This window comes from Pyrus communis, chromosome 5 (genome assembly GCF_963583255.1).
Source record: "Pyrus communis chromosome 5, drPyrComm1.1, whole genome shotgun sequence".
Taxonomy (NCBI): domain Eukaryota; kingdom Viridiplantae; phylum Streptophyta; class Magnoliopsida; order Rosales; family Rosaceae; genus Pyrus; species Pyrus communis.
Window position 1 is genome coordinate 20,713,572 of NC_084807.1, and position 15,000 is coordinate 20,728,571.

A 15,000-nucleotide genomic window follows, 5' to 3' on the forward strand; every position below is an offset into this window, starting at 1 on the left:
ATGAGACAGGTCAAGACAAATGATCAAGTTGCGGACTTGTTCACAAAAAGTTTGAGTACAGGCAAGCTCGAAATTTTTCGCTGTTTACTCAGCACAGTGCAAAGAATGAGAGCTGACATTGAGGGGTAGTGTTGAGAATCAATGTCAATTGTAGGTGAAGTAGGTGGATTGATACGAGCATTATACGCATACAAATTAAACCCTATTTGTGACAATTGTAGTAATGATGTAAGTAGGGATCGTTCTAACCGGGGATTAACTAGGGATGCTAAATACTTGACTCAAATAAATAAAACTAACTTTTAAAACATTTAACTTACTTAACAAGAATTCAAAACAAGTACACAAGACTCCAAATACTTAAAACACGAAAATAAAACAAATACGAATGATTAAGACTCAACGAAATATGGGGGAAATGTGTTTGGGCAAGATTAAATTAAATGGAAAGATTATAATTAAGGGCAAAACGTAAATACAAAGGTGATAAAAATATGGATGATGGAATAGCCAAGGGGTTCTTCTCCACACATGTTACACTTGCATACAATATTGATTCTCAGTTGGTCTTTCGATAAGTTGTGAAACTCAATGCTCCAAGTTAATTAGGTCCGCTTAAATTAACTTTCAGATTTCCCTAAATTCATTGGATTGAATGGAATACGCATTACAACCAAATTATTCTTAATCAAAGTCCCTAACTATGGAATACGCATGATAGAGACATTCAACAAAGATCATTAAGTTCAATGAAAATTATAAGTGTTGACGAGGCATTCGTTACTATGGAATACGCATGAAACTTATGCCAAGAATTCGTTTAACGCGATTGTTTATAAGCAACCTCCACTACTTGTGAATATAAGTTCATAACGATTAGGTGAAACTCACTTATATTCTAGCGTCATATTCATGCATGAAAATTAAGCTTGCAATCTCAATGAACATACATAAATACGTTATCAATCAAACAGTTAAACGAATTGAATCCACAACTTATGAAATTCCAACCAAAAGTAATCAATTCATATTGCAAATATAAACATAGTTTCGAATCACCCCCTAGCTAAAGGGGGTTTAGTTCCTCATAACCTTGAAATCAAAGAAACAACTAAACATTCCAACAACTCAAACTTGAATTGTATGAACGTTTAGGCACTCTTCTCTTCCATTACAAAACAAAGAAAATTGAATTCAAACATTGAAATCAAAGAAACACCTAAACATTCCAACAACTCAAACTTGAATTGTATGAACGTTTAGGCAATCTTTTCTTCCTCGTTGTTGTGGCACAAGGTCTAAGGTGAGCTTTGGGGATTATGTGAAGTGTTTTGGAGGGATGAGAAGTGGTTGGATAGTGGCTGAAATGGAGGATAAAAACTGCACAGATTGGAAGGGGATTTGCGGCACAAGGGTTGTGTTTGTGTTGTGTGAAGTGTATGAAATGAGATATATCCTAGGTGATGGGAATGCAAGGGTATTTATAGGAGGAGTGGAGATGTATATGGCTGTTTGTTTAATGTGTTTATGGCTGCAATGATGAAGAGTTAGAGCTGGAAATGAAAGGGAAAGCTGGAATGTGGAATGGTGCCCACGGCAAAGTGTTTTGGTGCATGTGTTTGCTGTTTTGTTTGTTGGTTAAAGCTTGTGTTTGCATGTGAATGATAGCTAGGGTGTGTGATGATGAGTGTATGTGGAATAAAGAATGAATGGTGGCTGAATTGAATGAGTGGGAAGCTGGAAAGTTGAAGGGGATACACGGCATTGAGGTTTTCAGGATGCATGTGTGTGTGAATGGTGGTAAAAATGCATGTGATGAAGAGTGAATAAAGAAATGCATGTAGGGTTAGCTAGGTTGGCTTTGTTTGGGTGCATGTGTTTGACTCAATTATATTGTTGGGAAGGCATGTGGATTAGGTGGAATGTAGGTGGGTTATAATGATGAATGCATGTGGAATTGCAAGGAGGAAAGGTGCAGAAAATGGGAAGAAATGCACGGCAATGTGTTTTGTAAAAGGGAAGATGGTGTGTGAATGCATGTGAAGATGCTAATAAATAAGGCATGTAGGGTTAGGAAATAAAATCATAACTTAAAGGGGAATGATTAAAGGGTGTTGAAAGGTTTTGCATGGCTTTGAAGTGATTGTGGATTGGGCTAGAGTTTAAGTACATGAAATGGACCCAAATTGCTCCCCCTTGCATGGCAAGGAATGGTGTTTGTGTTAAGCCCAAGGCAAGGTGAATGAAATTGGGTTAGGGTCATTGTTTTGTGTCCTCAAGTGCTTACAAGGCCTTCAATTTCATCCAACACTTGGGTTCCAAGCATAAGCTATCCATCCTTAGCCCAATAGTGCTCCAAAACACTTCACAATGCATCCTTTCGTCAAACACGTCTTAGTATCCTGAAAACACACAAAAGTAGCATAAAGGACTAAACTAACTAAAGAAACATAACATAAATGTACGAGAACAAGCCATTTAAGTCGCATGAATATGCTCCTATCATGGATGTTGTAGGTGAAGTAAGTGTGTGAGGTTGGTGAAGTAAGTGTGTGAGGTTGGTGAAGTAAGTGGAGGTTGTAGGTGAAGTAGGTGGATGTTGTAGGTGAAGTAAGTGTCTGGTGTAGCTTTCATTTGGTTTGCTATAAATACCCAAGTCCTCAAGCATTGTAAATCATCCAAGGAGAAACAAAGCCTAGAGCTAAATAAGAAAAGCTTTGCTAATTAGTTTGTTTTGTGAGCTTTCTTTAAGAGTGCTCTATTTTTCTTCTTCTTGGGATCATTAGAGTTATCTTGGATACTCTTCTTATTCAACACACCATTGTGGTGTAGTTCTTGCATAAACTATTTACCACTGATATATCTTTAAAAAGCTTTTAGTTTAGCAGTAATTCCCCTGCTGTTGGAATTGGATGCTTTTTCTCATTTTTCTTGCATGTTACTTACTTTAAGCTATACCGCATAATTCATACGTTAATGTCTAACAGAGGCTGGTCTATGGAGCCAAAGTCGAAGCAGCAACTGCTGTCGGCTTTGATTATTTTATCGTGGATGCATTGAGGGGTACCGGCTTCTACCAAAAGACTCGCTTGGAGATCAAAAGAGCAGATGACAGTGAGGCCTTCATTGCATCACAGATCTTTGAGGAAACAAAGGCAAAGTTCCAAATGTACTGAACTTAGCTGCTGTGCTTCTGGCTTCTACTTTGTCAAGCATGACATGTCGAGTGATTTATTACAACGGCAATAGCCGTGCTTATTTGATCTTCAATAGACGATACGTTAAGATCTAATGCCGAATCCAGTCGGGCAAAATACTTCTAGCCTTAGACAGCAGCAGCAAATATTTGGCAATTTTTATATGCAGCTACAAAAGGCCCTAATGCATCGCATTGGATACTTGAAATACATAATCCAGTGGGATAGTCGCTGATCAAACATATGCATAGTACCTTTCTTTTGTTCCTCCTTGACAGGATGTAAATGGATTTTGATATGGATGTAAATAAACTTCTAGTACTACTCTAAACACCATCACTTTAGAGTTTTTATTTGCACAAATGATATCTACTTTTATATTTTCTTATAGACTACTAGTCAATTTGGCACACCCGTTCTTTCTCTTTGTACACCCACGTCTTTATGACTCGGCCACTAGGTTCATTGATTCGACTCGGTACAACCATGTATGTCACTTGCGCAAGTCCCTCTATGGTCTCAAGCAAGCTCCTTGTGCATGATTCACCAGCTTTGATACAATGTAAGGAGATACCTAGAAGACTTTGGAATGCAAGAAACCTAATTTAGGTAGGTGAATTAATACAATCCAATTTACAAGGATACAATACTTGTACTATAAGAAAGTCTAACTAATTCTAGAAGGATCTGGCGCTAGTTGGGTTATGGGCCATGTCTCTAACAGAATGAATCAACAAAAGAATCAAGAAAAATAAAAGTGTGCAAAAGGAGAAAATAAGTGTTCGGATGTCATTTCCTTGAATTATGGAAAAACATACATGTTCCTTGAAACAAAGTGAAAGGTTTGTAAAATAGAAAGATGATACATATTGTAAACACAAAAATCCTATGAAATTTCGATGTCTACACGTATACAGAACCAACAGTAGGAAATAAAAGTTGAAAAAACAAGCAAAATACACACAGGGACTGCCAAGTCAATCTCATGGACAGCGAACACACTGTCTCTACATTTCAAGTGCTGATTTTATTTTTATGAGCTTCCCCAACACATCTTTGATATCCATTCTTTCCTCTGGCACTTCGGCGGAACATCTCAAGCCGATGTCCATGATTGATAAAATGATAAGTTTTGTGGCATTCATCTCTCTTCCCTCTTCTGTGCTCAATAAACCAATATCCACTACTCCTAGAATACCGTCAGGGAGCGACGCATTTATCCATTTCCTCAGGGTCAGTTCTTCCGTAAACATTCCATCTGTTGGCCTTTTTCTTGCAATTATTTCAAACAACATGATTCCGTAGCTATACACATCACCTCTTGTTGACACTTTTCCTAATGAACCATACTCTGCCAAAACACGTTCATAGTAAAGCTATTATGACATGTACGTATGCGAATACGCAAAAAACACAAAAGCAGTGTGGAAATCTATATACGCAAAAAACATCCAATAATTGATCGTTTTCCCGGCTTCCAGTAATAAACAAAAGTAAATAGATTTACCTGGTGCAACATAACCAAGTGTACCAAGAGTTCCGGTTTGTGTTGCATCCTTGTCTCCTGCCAAAATTTTAGCAAGACCAAAGTCCCCCACATGTGCAACCATGTCTTCGTCAAGAAGGATGTTGCTAGGCTTCAAATCACAGTGCACTACAGGCTCTAATTGACCTTGATGGAGATATTCTAAAGCTGCTGCAACATCGACCAACACGCTCACTCTTTGAAAAAGATTTAGACAATAATTGCGAGAGTACAACCACTCCTCGAGGCTACCATTAGACATGTATTGCAGCACCAAGGCTCTTACCTCTGGACTCGAGCACGTAGTTATCACCTTAACAAGATTTCTATGTCGTACTGCTCGCCATACCTCGCATTCTGCAATGAAACTTTTCAAGGAACCTTCCATTTGCATATTTAGAATTTTGACAGCAACGGTTGTCCCATCGGAAAGACTTCCCTTGTACACAGAGCCAAAACTTCCGGCTCCCAGAAAGTTGCTTTCAGAGAAATCATTTGTAGCACAACGGAGTTCATGATATGATATCCTTCTATGCCTTGGAGCCATTGACAATTCTTCTGAACTTGGAACAATTGCACTTGTTTTTCTAGACTTTCTCCACATAAAAATGGCAGCTATCAGAATCAAAGTTGATATCACAGCCGGAATAGCATATTTGAGGAAATAATGCGCGGTCTTCGAATTTCGAGTGCTAAGATTCTTGCAAGGTTGGACTCCAAAACCTGGTCTCCCACAGAGTGCTTTATTCCCCAAAAATGATTGGGCAGTGAAGTTAACAAAAGGTCCAGCTGATGGAATCTCTCCAGAGAGTTGATTAAAAGAGAGATTCAAATACTTGAGAAATTTGAGTATTTCTAGAGACTTTGGAATTGGCCCAGACAGATTATTGTATGACAGGTCTAAAATTTCCAACCCCTTCCCAAAAGTATGTGGAATAGATCCGATGAACAAGTTGTTGGACAAATTTAGAGAGTTTATGCTTTGAAAGGATCCCATGATGCTCGGAATGTCTCCAGAAATTCGGTTCCAAGACAAATCTATCATCTCAAGGACATTTGACATTCTCAAGTCAGGAGGTAAGTATCCACTTAAGGAATTGAATGACAAATCTAGGAACAGGAGGTCTTCAAGGTTCCATAAATTGACTGGTATTGATGAGTTCAGTTTGTTGGAATTTAGGAACACTCTTTGAAGGTGTCTGAGGTTTCCTATGCAACTTGGGATCAATCCACCAATAGTATTGCTTGCCAGTGATAGCTCAGCCAGGTTCCCGATACGACATAACTCCTCCGGAATGAAACCTTCAATGCTGTTGTTATCGAGATACAAGATTTGCAGATTCTCGAATCTTCCAATTGATGGAGGTATTTCTCCACTGACATTGTTGCCGGTCAAGGCAAGAATGGTCAAGTTTTTCAACAAGGAGCTCAATGTCTTGGGTATACGACCCTTGATTTGGCACAGCTGTGCATACAACTTTCGAAGGGAAGAGGAAGAAGAAAAGTTTCCAGAGTGATCCGGGATGATGCCGTTGAGGGGATTTTCACTCACAGCTAATGTTTCCAACGAGCTGCTGCTGAATAAGGAAGAAAGGAACCTAAGCTCAAGAACTCCAGGTTCTCCTGTTAACTTATTTGCTGCTAAAACAAGAAACTTAAGGTCTTTTAAGTTACCAAGATCCATGGGAACTGGTCCATGGAGCAAGTTGTAGCTACAATCAAGCATGGTAAGCTTACTAAAATTTGAAAAGTAGGACGGGATATTTCCAGTGATTTGATTGGTTGAAAGCCCGAGGGTTTCAAGGTTAGGACCCCAAATCCCTCCAGTATATGAAGGGAAACTTCCAGTAAGGGCATTATCCCTTCCGGCGATGTCTGTTATGGTGGAGATATTGAAAATTTCTGGGGGTAAAACTCCGCTCAGCCCATTACCGGCGAAAAAAAAAGAGACTAAACTAGGCAGACGCCCTACGCCACTAGGAATACTTCCCTTGATGCTATTCAATTCCATAGTAAAGTACTTCAAGTTGGACATGTTACCTATGGTTTGAGGAATCTTACCGGTTAGGTTATTACCACCAAGGTATAAGGTTTCAAGATTTTGCAATCCCCCAATTTCTTCTGGAATGCTTCCAGTTAACCTATTGTATGATAGAGACAACAACACAAGACTTTTGCACTTGTATATTTTACTAGGGAACGGGCCACTGAAGCTGTTGCCAGAAAGAGAAATTTCTCGGATATTAGGCCAGTAGTGGCAAAGATCTCCGGGAAGATTTCCGAAAATATTGTCATTTGATCTTAGATAAATAAAAACTAGAGCAGACAGGTTGAGGAGAGTAGAGGGGAATGAACCTGTGAGGCTGTTTTGGTCCAAGAACAATTCGTGTAATGTTGAAATGTTACCCAAAGATGTCGGAATTCCACCCGAAAGATTGTTTGCGGTGAGATACAGTCGCTGAAGCATGGGTAAAGAGCCCAGCTCTTTGGGTACGAGACCGCTGAACATGTTTCTGCTAAGGTTTATGACCTTGAGCCTCTGGCAATGATGTAGGGTTGGAGGGACGTTTCCTTGCAGCTGGTTGTCTTGAAGTGCAAGTATCCTCAAGCGATGTAAACGACCGATTTCATGTGGCAGGAATCCAAATAAGCTGTTGTTCTGGAGACGAAGCGAGACGAGGAAAGAGAGGTTACCCACGCGAGGAGAAATCATGCCATGAAGATCCATATAGGAAAGGTCCAAGGCCGTGACTCTTTGCCTGCGCTTACTGCAAGAGACCCCGATCCAATCGCAAAAGCTTGCTCTAATGGTCCAATTACCGGCTAGGACACCATTGGCAGGGTAAGCGAGTTGAGATTTGATTGCCAGAAGAGCATGTTGATCGGTATCGTTAGAAAACGATGCGGAAGACGGAAGAAAACACAAGTAGTTGACCAGCAACACAAGTCCGACGAGGAAGAGAGTTTGTGAGTTTTCCATGGTAAATGATCAAGTTTGTGAGTTGTGTATCATCTGCAGCCATTATTTCTTTGAATATTGTAACACTAAATAGCCATTTTTTTCCTGGAAAGTATTTGACATTTCTCTCCTTTTGCATTTACCAATTCACCATCAAGTTTTGAACCGGTATTGTTCCTTTTTTCGGGTCAACGATAACTGACGGATAATTCCAAGTATCCATCTCTTTGAACAACTCCTTAACCAGTTGCCATGTCAAGGCTTTTGCATAAAATATAAAATGAAATATGTCATGTTAAACCACGTAACAGCATGAAGGCTTTTACAAGCGCCCGCCTTGAGCCACGAATAAAGAATCAATTAAGCCAAGGCTTGAGCCATCAGAGAACGATGAGAGCTGCTGATAAAGCTCGCGAAAAATGCGGTACTTGGCATCACGGTACTTCTCCACCTTAGGATCTTTGGATGGATGGATCACCCGCCCAGTGCCCAAGATGATTAACTAAATCATAATATCCTGGTAAATATTCCTAATAATGCACCATCTCGCGATTTGTTTCCCCTCTATTATAGTCTTGGCAATTTGAGGATAAAAAATAAAACATCCGAGTACAACCCTAAGCCCTAAAGTAGGTAACTAATCTCGCTTCAGATCCAAATATTCTCCCTCGTAAAGGTATAAAATAGGGTAAACTACATTTTCCTGGCTCAGGTTTGCGATGAATTTCAATTCCTTACAATATTTTTAAAATATTTCAATTTCATACATTTACTTATCGTTTTATTTAAATTTCATACATCCATTAAAAAATCTGTTAGGTTAACCGTTAAAGGATGACGTGGCTATTATATTATCCTCAAGTTTATTATCATTATATTTAAATTTACTATTTTGTATGTTCTGGGTTTTATTATCCTCAAGTTTTCTTTTCCCCCAATCCACTCCCACAGTGGATCCAATATTTTAGAAAGAAACTTCATCATAACAGTTCAATCGTTGAACAGATATATTACTAATTTCAGAAACCAATTGCAACAAAACAATACAGGTTCGGTTCTGCAATCAACTTCAATAAAAGAGAAGCACAATCAGATAAATCTAAAATGACGATAAAAGTTCATTTTGAAGAAGATTTTTTTTTTTTTTTAAAAAAAAAAATTCTATAAAAGGCCAAAACAAGACAGATTAATTAACAAAGATTAGACAGATGAAAACACAAAGGAGCTGGGGCTATATGATGTTTATGTTAGAGAGAGAGAGAGAGAGAGCTATTATATCTGCATGTTCTTGAATTAATAGTGCATTCTTAGCAAGGCCTCCACATGATAGTATCGTGTCAATCTGCAAAGAATGAAACAGATACTCAAAAATAGTTACTGAAGAGCCAACTGATTCTGCCTTGTATCAAGTGTTAGGCCACAGACCATAACTTTCGCTTTTGGGTCTGCATTTGGCGACCTGGGCAATCACAAATTCAGTAGTTTAACGGAAGAGAAGGGTGGCACTATGACAGATGAAATTTAGCTTTCAACATGCATATCTTCAGTCAAAGAAGCAAGGAATGGACGCTATAAATCATGCATCATTGTGTTCAATAACTTGTTCAAAAGTTCAAACAAAGAAATGCCTAGAGAGAGACACACAGATCAACATAAGTTGTCTGAGAACGGCATTCAAGAGTTAACCCATTTGTCCTAGTACAGTAATTAGCATAAAAATAAGTTGATCAATGACTCTCACGCTGGGAAGCAGCACGATTCAGGAAGATGGCTTTAAATTATGTAAGCCAATATTCGGGCACCATAGCTGAAAATTTTAAAGAGGAAATAGAGTAGGTAAAGTAAAAATACCATGAATCATCGCAATAAAAAATAAAAAAATAAAAAAAATAAAAAATAAAAAAACCTTCAAAACATCCCAAAATCCCAAATTCTCAAATCCGTTCAAAGAAACTTCCCATGAAATCATAGCGACTTCACAAATCCTCTTCATATCTGCACCAAAATAACGAAAAAGAAGTGCAATCAGCCCAAGAGACAAAAGATCAGTAGAAACAAACCAAGAAAATCAAGTATCGGAGAAAAATTAACCATCAGCAGTTCTCCTTTTTTAAATTTTCAACCAAAAAATTGAACCATAAACAAAAGAGCACCCAAATCTAAAAATTTGCCAAAGAACAAAAAAGGGTAAAGTACAAAAAACTACCTCAACTATTGGGGTCACGACAGTTTCATACCTCATCTTTTAAAATTGACAATGTCATACCGCATCTTACGAATTTGTGACAATGTCATACCTCCGTCAATTTTTCTGTTAAATGCTGACGTGGCAAGAGACGGGGACCACTTTCTATTAAAATATTATTAAAAACTAAAAAAAATATTTAATATTTTTAAAATATTAAAATAATAAATAAAAGTAAAAGGGTAAAGTACAAAAACTACCTCAACTATTGGAGTCACGACAGTTTCATACCTCATCTTTTAAAATTGACAATGTCATACCGCATCTTACGAATTTGTGACAATGTCATACCTCCGTCAATTTTTCTGTTAAGTGCTGACGTGGCACAAGATGGGGACCACTTTTTATTAAAATATTATTAAAAACTAAAAAAATATTTAATATTTTTTAAATATTAAAATAATAAATAAAAGTAAAAAAAAAATAAAAAAATAAAAATAAAAAAATAAAAAACCTAAAAGAAGGAGGAAGAAGAAGAAGAAGAAGAAGAAGGAGAAGGAGGAAGAAGGAGAAGAACAAAAAAAATTGAAATTGGTGCGGTTTCCACTTTTTTTTCTGGGTTGCAATTTCCTTTTTTTTCTTTTTTTTTTTCCTCCTTCTTCTTGAGTTCTTCCTCCTTCTCCTGGGGGAGGGGGGTGGGTGGGGTTGGGTTTCAAAATTTTTTTTTTTTTCCTCCTCTTCTTCCTCCTTCTTCTTCTTCTTCTTCTTCTTCGGTTCTTCCTCCTGCTCCTTTTTTTTGGGGGGGGGGGGGGGGGGGTTGGGTTTTCAAAATTTTTATTTTTTTTTATTTTTTTTGTGTTAAAGATTAAGTAGATGAAGATGGGGGGAGAGAGAGAGAGGGGGAGGGAAGGGACAACTAAGGTTTTTTTTTTTTTTTTTAAACTTTTATTTATTATTTTAATATTTAAAAATATTAAATATTTTTTTTAGTTTTTAATAATATTTTATTAATTTTTTAATAGAAAGTGGTCCCCATCTCTTGCCACGTCAGCACTTAACAGAAAAACTAACATAAAATTTGACGGAGGTATGACATTGTCACAAATTCGTAAGATGCGGTATAACATTGTCAATTTTAAAAGATGAGGTATGAAACTGTCGTGACCCCAATAGTTGAGGTAGTTTTTTGTACTTTACCCAACAAAAAATTAACAACAAAAACATAATTATACACCTGACCCAGAAAGGGCTTGCAATATCGCCCAATAAAACCCTAAAATTGGAAGATGAATATTTCCTGCAACAAAATAACGAAATGAAGTAGAAGAGTGAAAACGAAAGGAAAAATGTAGAAGTTGTAGTGGAAGCAGAGCTTTGGAGCGATCTGATTTTTTTGATGATAGAAAGCGAAATGAAGTAGAAGAGTCGAGAAGAGGATGAAAATGATCGACCAGAAGATGAAGCGATGATAGACGCGTGGCCTGTAAGGGTAAATCCGCCACTTTCGTAATACCCTGAAAAATTTAAGTATATGAGTTTGATATTCATAATTATGAATATGCGAAGAAAATCGAAAATAAATCGATTTATGATTATGAAAAATTTAATTAAGAAATTTTAAAATTTAATGACCGGAAAATTAATATAATTTACATTGTAAAGTATATCAATAAGTGGAAAAGATGAAAATGATCCTAGTTGGTTTTACTTAATTATATGAGGATGTATTTTATACTCATACTGTCATACATACTATATTATTTCTTGTTAAATGTGGTCAGAGCTTGGTCCTAGGAGCGCGTAGACGAAAAGGAAGAAAGGAAATAAGATAGAAGAAGGGGAACCCAGACCCTTCCCCTTCGACCCAATTACATTTCAACTCGATCCGCCTATATTTTTCGATTCCAGCCACTGTTGATGATGGGACTGGTGCCAAAATGATCCTTACCTCGAACCCAGTCGTTCTCTCTACTCATTTCACCCAAAAATATAGGAAAATTGGTGACACACCGAGATCAGGGCGTGCTAGCCGTCACACGGAGGTGACGTAACCATGTGCACGTGCGGAAGCTAATAAAATAGTGATAAAAAGTACAAATAATTAAAAACTAGCATACAAAGTGATAGAAACAAGTGCTAGCGTAAGTGAGACGCTAAGTTCAGAGCAATAAGTCTACAACAGTCCAAAAGAAAATGACGCGACAATAGTACACCCGAAGGTGATCCTACGCTGGTGAGTGTCTGTCAGAAATGCCGGGAAAGCCCTCTGGGAAACCACCGAACCTGCTAAGCAACTAGAACCTGGAGGGGCGCAAAACAAAAGCGTGAGTGGGCAAAAAACAAAGCTTTTTGAAAACCATTTAGTAAAATACATTCTAACCCCTCGCCGTAAAACCTGTATACCTCCCAGAAAATAAATATACATATAGTATACATGCCGAACGTGCTCAATAATATGCCATGCCAAAGCCTCATAATGAAGTGCAAGTGCTCAGGTATAAATCATATCAGTAACATATAATCTGGCAGCCGGAGTCACCTGACGTGACCTGTACGGCTGCATATAGAGCTCAAATCTCAAACTCAATAACTGAACCTGCCCACGAGTCGGAACCACGTAAAGTGGTCTGTACGACAGGCATGGGTGTAATACATATATACGCTCTAGTGTTACGATCACGTGAAGGCTGTGCGAATAATCGCGGGTCACCTACGAGTCGGAACCACCTAATGTGGTCTGTACGACAGGATTGTGCACCTAACTTGGATCCAAGCTGAGCGTGTGGTGCGGGAGGTGAACATCACGTGAAGGACTGTGCCCTACTCTGGGCGGGAGCACTAACACCGGGGGTGCAGGTTATGAGCTCTCTAAGCATCTCAAACCACTACTGAAATATAAACATGAATAACACTTACCTGACACTTAGTTGTGCGTCCACAACACCCAATATGCATATGTATATATATGCAATAATAATGTACTAACAATGCACAACCAACGATACTATAACGCATGGCATATAACTAATAACCATTTAATCAATTTCTGGGAAAAATAGAGGTATTATTTGTTAAGGGCTTGACTGCTATTTGAACTAAGCCTATGTGAATGTAATTATAACCATCTTTTCTATGAGTTCTGATTGGGTCTGTTGTGAATAATTGACAAGTTTCATGTTCTTTACTAAGAGCATAAACTTTTTCAACTGTTTTGGCATGGTGTTCAATTCTAAAAGAGGTTACTGACCATTTCTTTTTGTAAATGTTTTTACTTAAAACCTTGGGGATATTCCAATTTCCAAAGTCAACACTATCATCTGTTTGAAATTCTAATTTTTGATCTTCATTAACTATATCTGGAATTGTTCCTAAACTGGATTTGGAAGTAGTGCTGGCCATTGAATTGGATCTAAATAATCTACCCATATTGTTCGAAACTTAGGCTTTCAAAACAGAAATCTTATTGACTTACCTTCCTCGAGTATTTGCTAAACTCTCTCCGCTCATGCCAATCCTATAGATTTATTGTTTGGACCACACCTTACTGTTTGGTTTGAGAGTGAAACAAGACAGCTTAGCAGATGAATAAGCAGATGAATAAACATGATAAATTGAATGGAAAACTGACCCTTTAAGAGAAGAGATTCCCATTTTAAAAAAAAAAAAAAATGAGGATACCCCTTTTGATTGTTAGATTTAACTTTAATGAAATTCTGTGACTAAGATTTCACATATCACAAAATCTTAACCACATAATTTCATTAAAGTCAAATCTAACGATCATGAGGATGTTTCCAATTTTTTTTGAAAAATTGAGATCCTTTCCCTTAAAGGCTTACTGTATACACACACTCTCTCTTATTTTCTTTATTTTTTCTTCCCCTTCTCACTTCGTTCCGCTTTTCCCTCTCGCGCTTCACTCCTCTGTGCGATGCCTGAAAACTCTCAAACCTCAAATTAAACCAAAATCAAACCCTCTCCTAAAACTTTCCTTTCTCTCGTTCTTCTCTCTTCGACTCACTGGATACACACTGGCAGCTAGCGATGACTTGGACGATTCCAACAAGGCCGGCCTCTAGGTTGGTATGGAATGACTCCTCAGGTACCTTCTACACCTATTGCATGTGAAGGTATACTCCTCAGGTTGGTATGGAATGACTCCTCAACACCTATTGCATGTGAAGGTATGCTTTGAATATGTGATTTCCAGTTCAAACCCTAACTGCTTCGTTTTCCAACTGGTTTACAGAGAATCGACGAGCTCAATTATGGCCTTCCGTCAATTTAGGAGAGTTGGTGATGTTAATTTATATCATGGGTCAATGCTTCAATTCCTTTTTGTTTGTTGTTTAAATTAGTTCATATGACATTGATTTTGAATTGAAACTGAATTATTTCTTTGTCATTTTTCCTTAATGGGTTATCGATTCCGAGCTTTTTCAATGAGTTTTGAGTAGTTTGTAAAGTATGCATATTTTTCTTTTTTCATTCTAAATACAGGGCAAGCTTTTCAAGCACTTACACCAAAATTGGTAACTTTTCCTATCCCTTTCATTTGAGTTGTATGTGTTGAGAATCAATGTCAATTGTAGGTGAAGTAGGTGGATGTTGTAGGTGAAGTAAGTGTGTGAGGTTGGTGAAGTAAGTGGAGGTTGTAGGTGAAGTAGGTGGATGTTGTAGGTGAAGTAAGTGTGTGGTGTAGCTTTCATTTGGTTTGCTATAAATACCCAAGTCCTCAAACATTGTATATCATCCAAGGAAAAACAAAGCCTAGAGCTAAATAAGAAAAGCTTTGCTAATTAGTTTGTTTTGTGAGCTTTCTTTAAGAGTGTGCTCTATTTTCTTCTTCTTGGGATCATTAGAGTTATCTTGGATACTCTTCTTATTCAACAATTGGTATCAGAGCCAAGTCGGTCAGGGATCGTTCTTGGTAGAGCATTGGTTGTAAAGTCTCTTGAAATTCCGAGTATGCTCTGTGGTTGCAGTTTTGACTGATCTTCCACATCAGAAAAGGTTTCTTGAGATTATTGCTGGGGTTATCACAAACCTTGATAGGGAGCTTCTTTGTGTCGAGAGTAGTGTATTACTCTGCACAGTAGTCACTCAAGCTTGTTCGGTGAAGTCAAAGTCTTGC

At 37.8% G+C, this 15,000-nt stretch overlaps 1 protein-coding gene across 1 annotated transcript; it reads right to left on the reverse strand.

The window, feature by feature from the left end:
• Positions 1-3,983: 3,983 nt before the first annotated feature.
• On the reverse strand, positions 3,984-7,757 carry LOC137733121 (probable LRR receptor-like serine/threonine-protein kinase At3g47570). The gene is made up of 2 exons (XM_068472281.1): positions 4,705-7,757; positions 3,984-4,548 (listed from the first exon to the last, which is right to left on the reverse strand). The coding sequence occupies exons 1-2, from the start codon at positions 7,700-7,702 to the stop codon at positions 4,205-4,207; spliced, it is 3,342 nt and encodes a 1,113-aa protein (XP_068328382.1). The 5' UTR covers positions 7,703-7,757; the 3' UTR covers positions 3,984-4,204.
• Between the last annotated feature and the right edge of the window lie 7,243 nt (positions 7,758-15,000).

Bases quoted from the DNA above. Each gene is read 5' to 3' on its own strand.
- LOC137733121 (XM_068472281.1), bottom strand. From the start codon at position 7,702: ATGGAAAACTCACAAACTCTCTTCCTCGTCGGACTTGTGTTGCTGGTC. The intron at 4,549-4,704 runs GTAAATCTATTT...GTGTTTTGGCAG, and splicing joins ACTTGGTTATGTTGCACCAG to AGTATGGTTCATTAGGAAAA.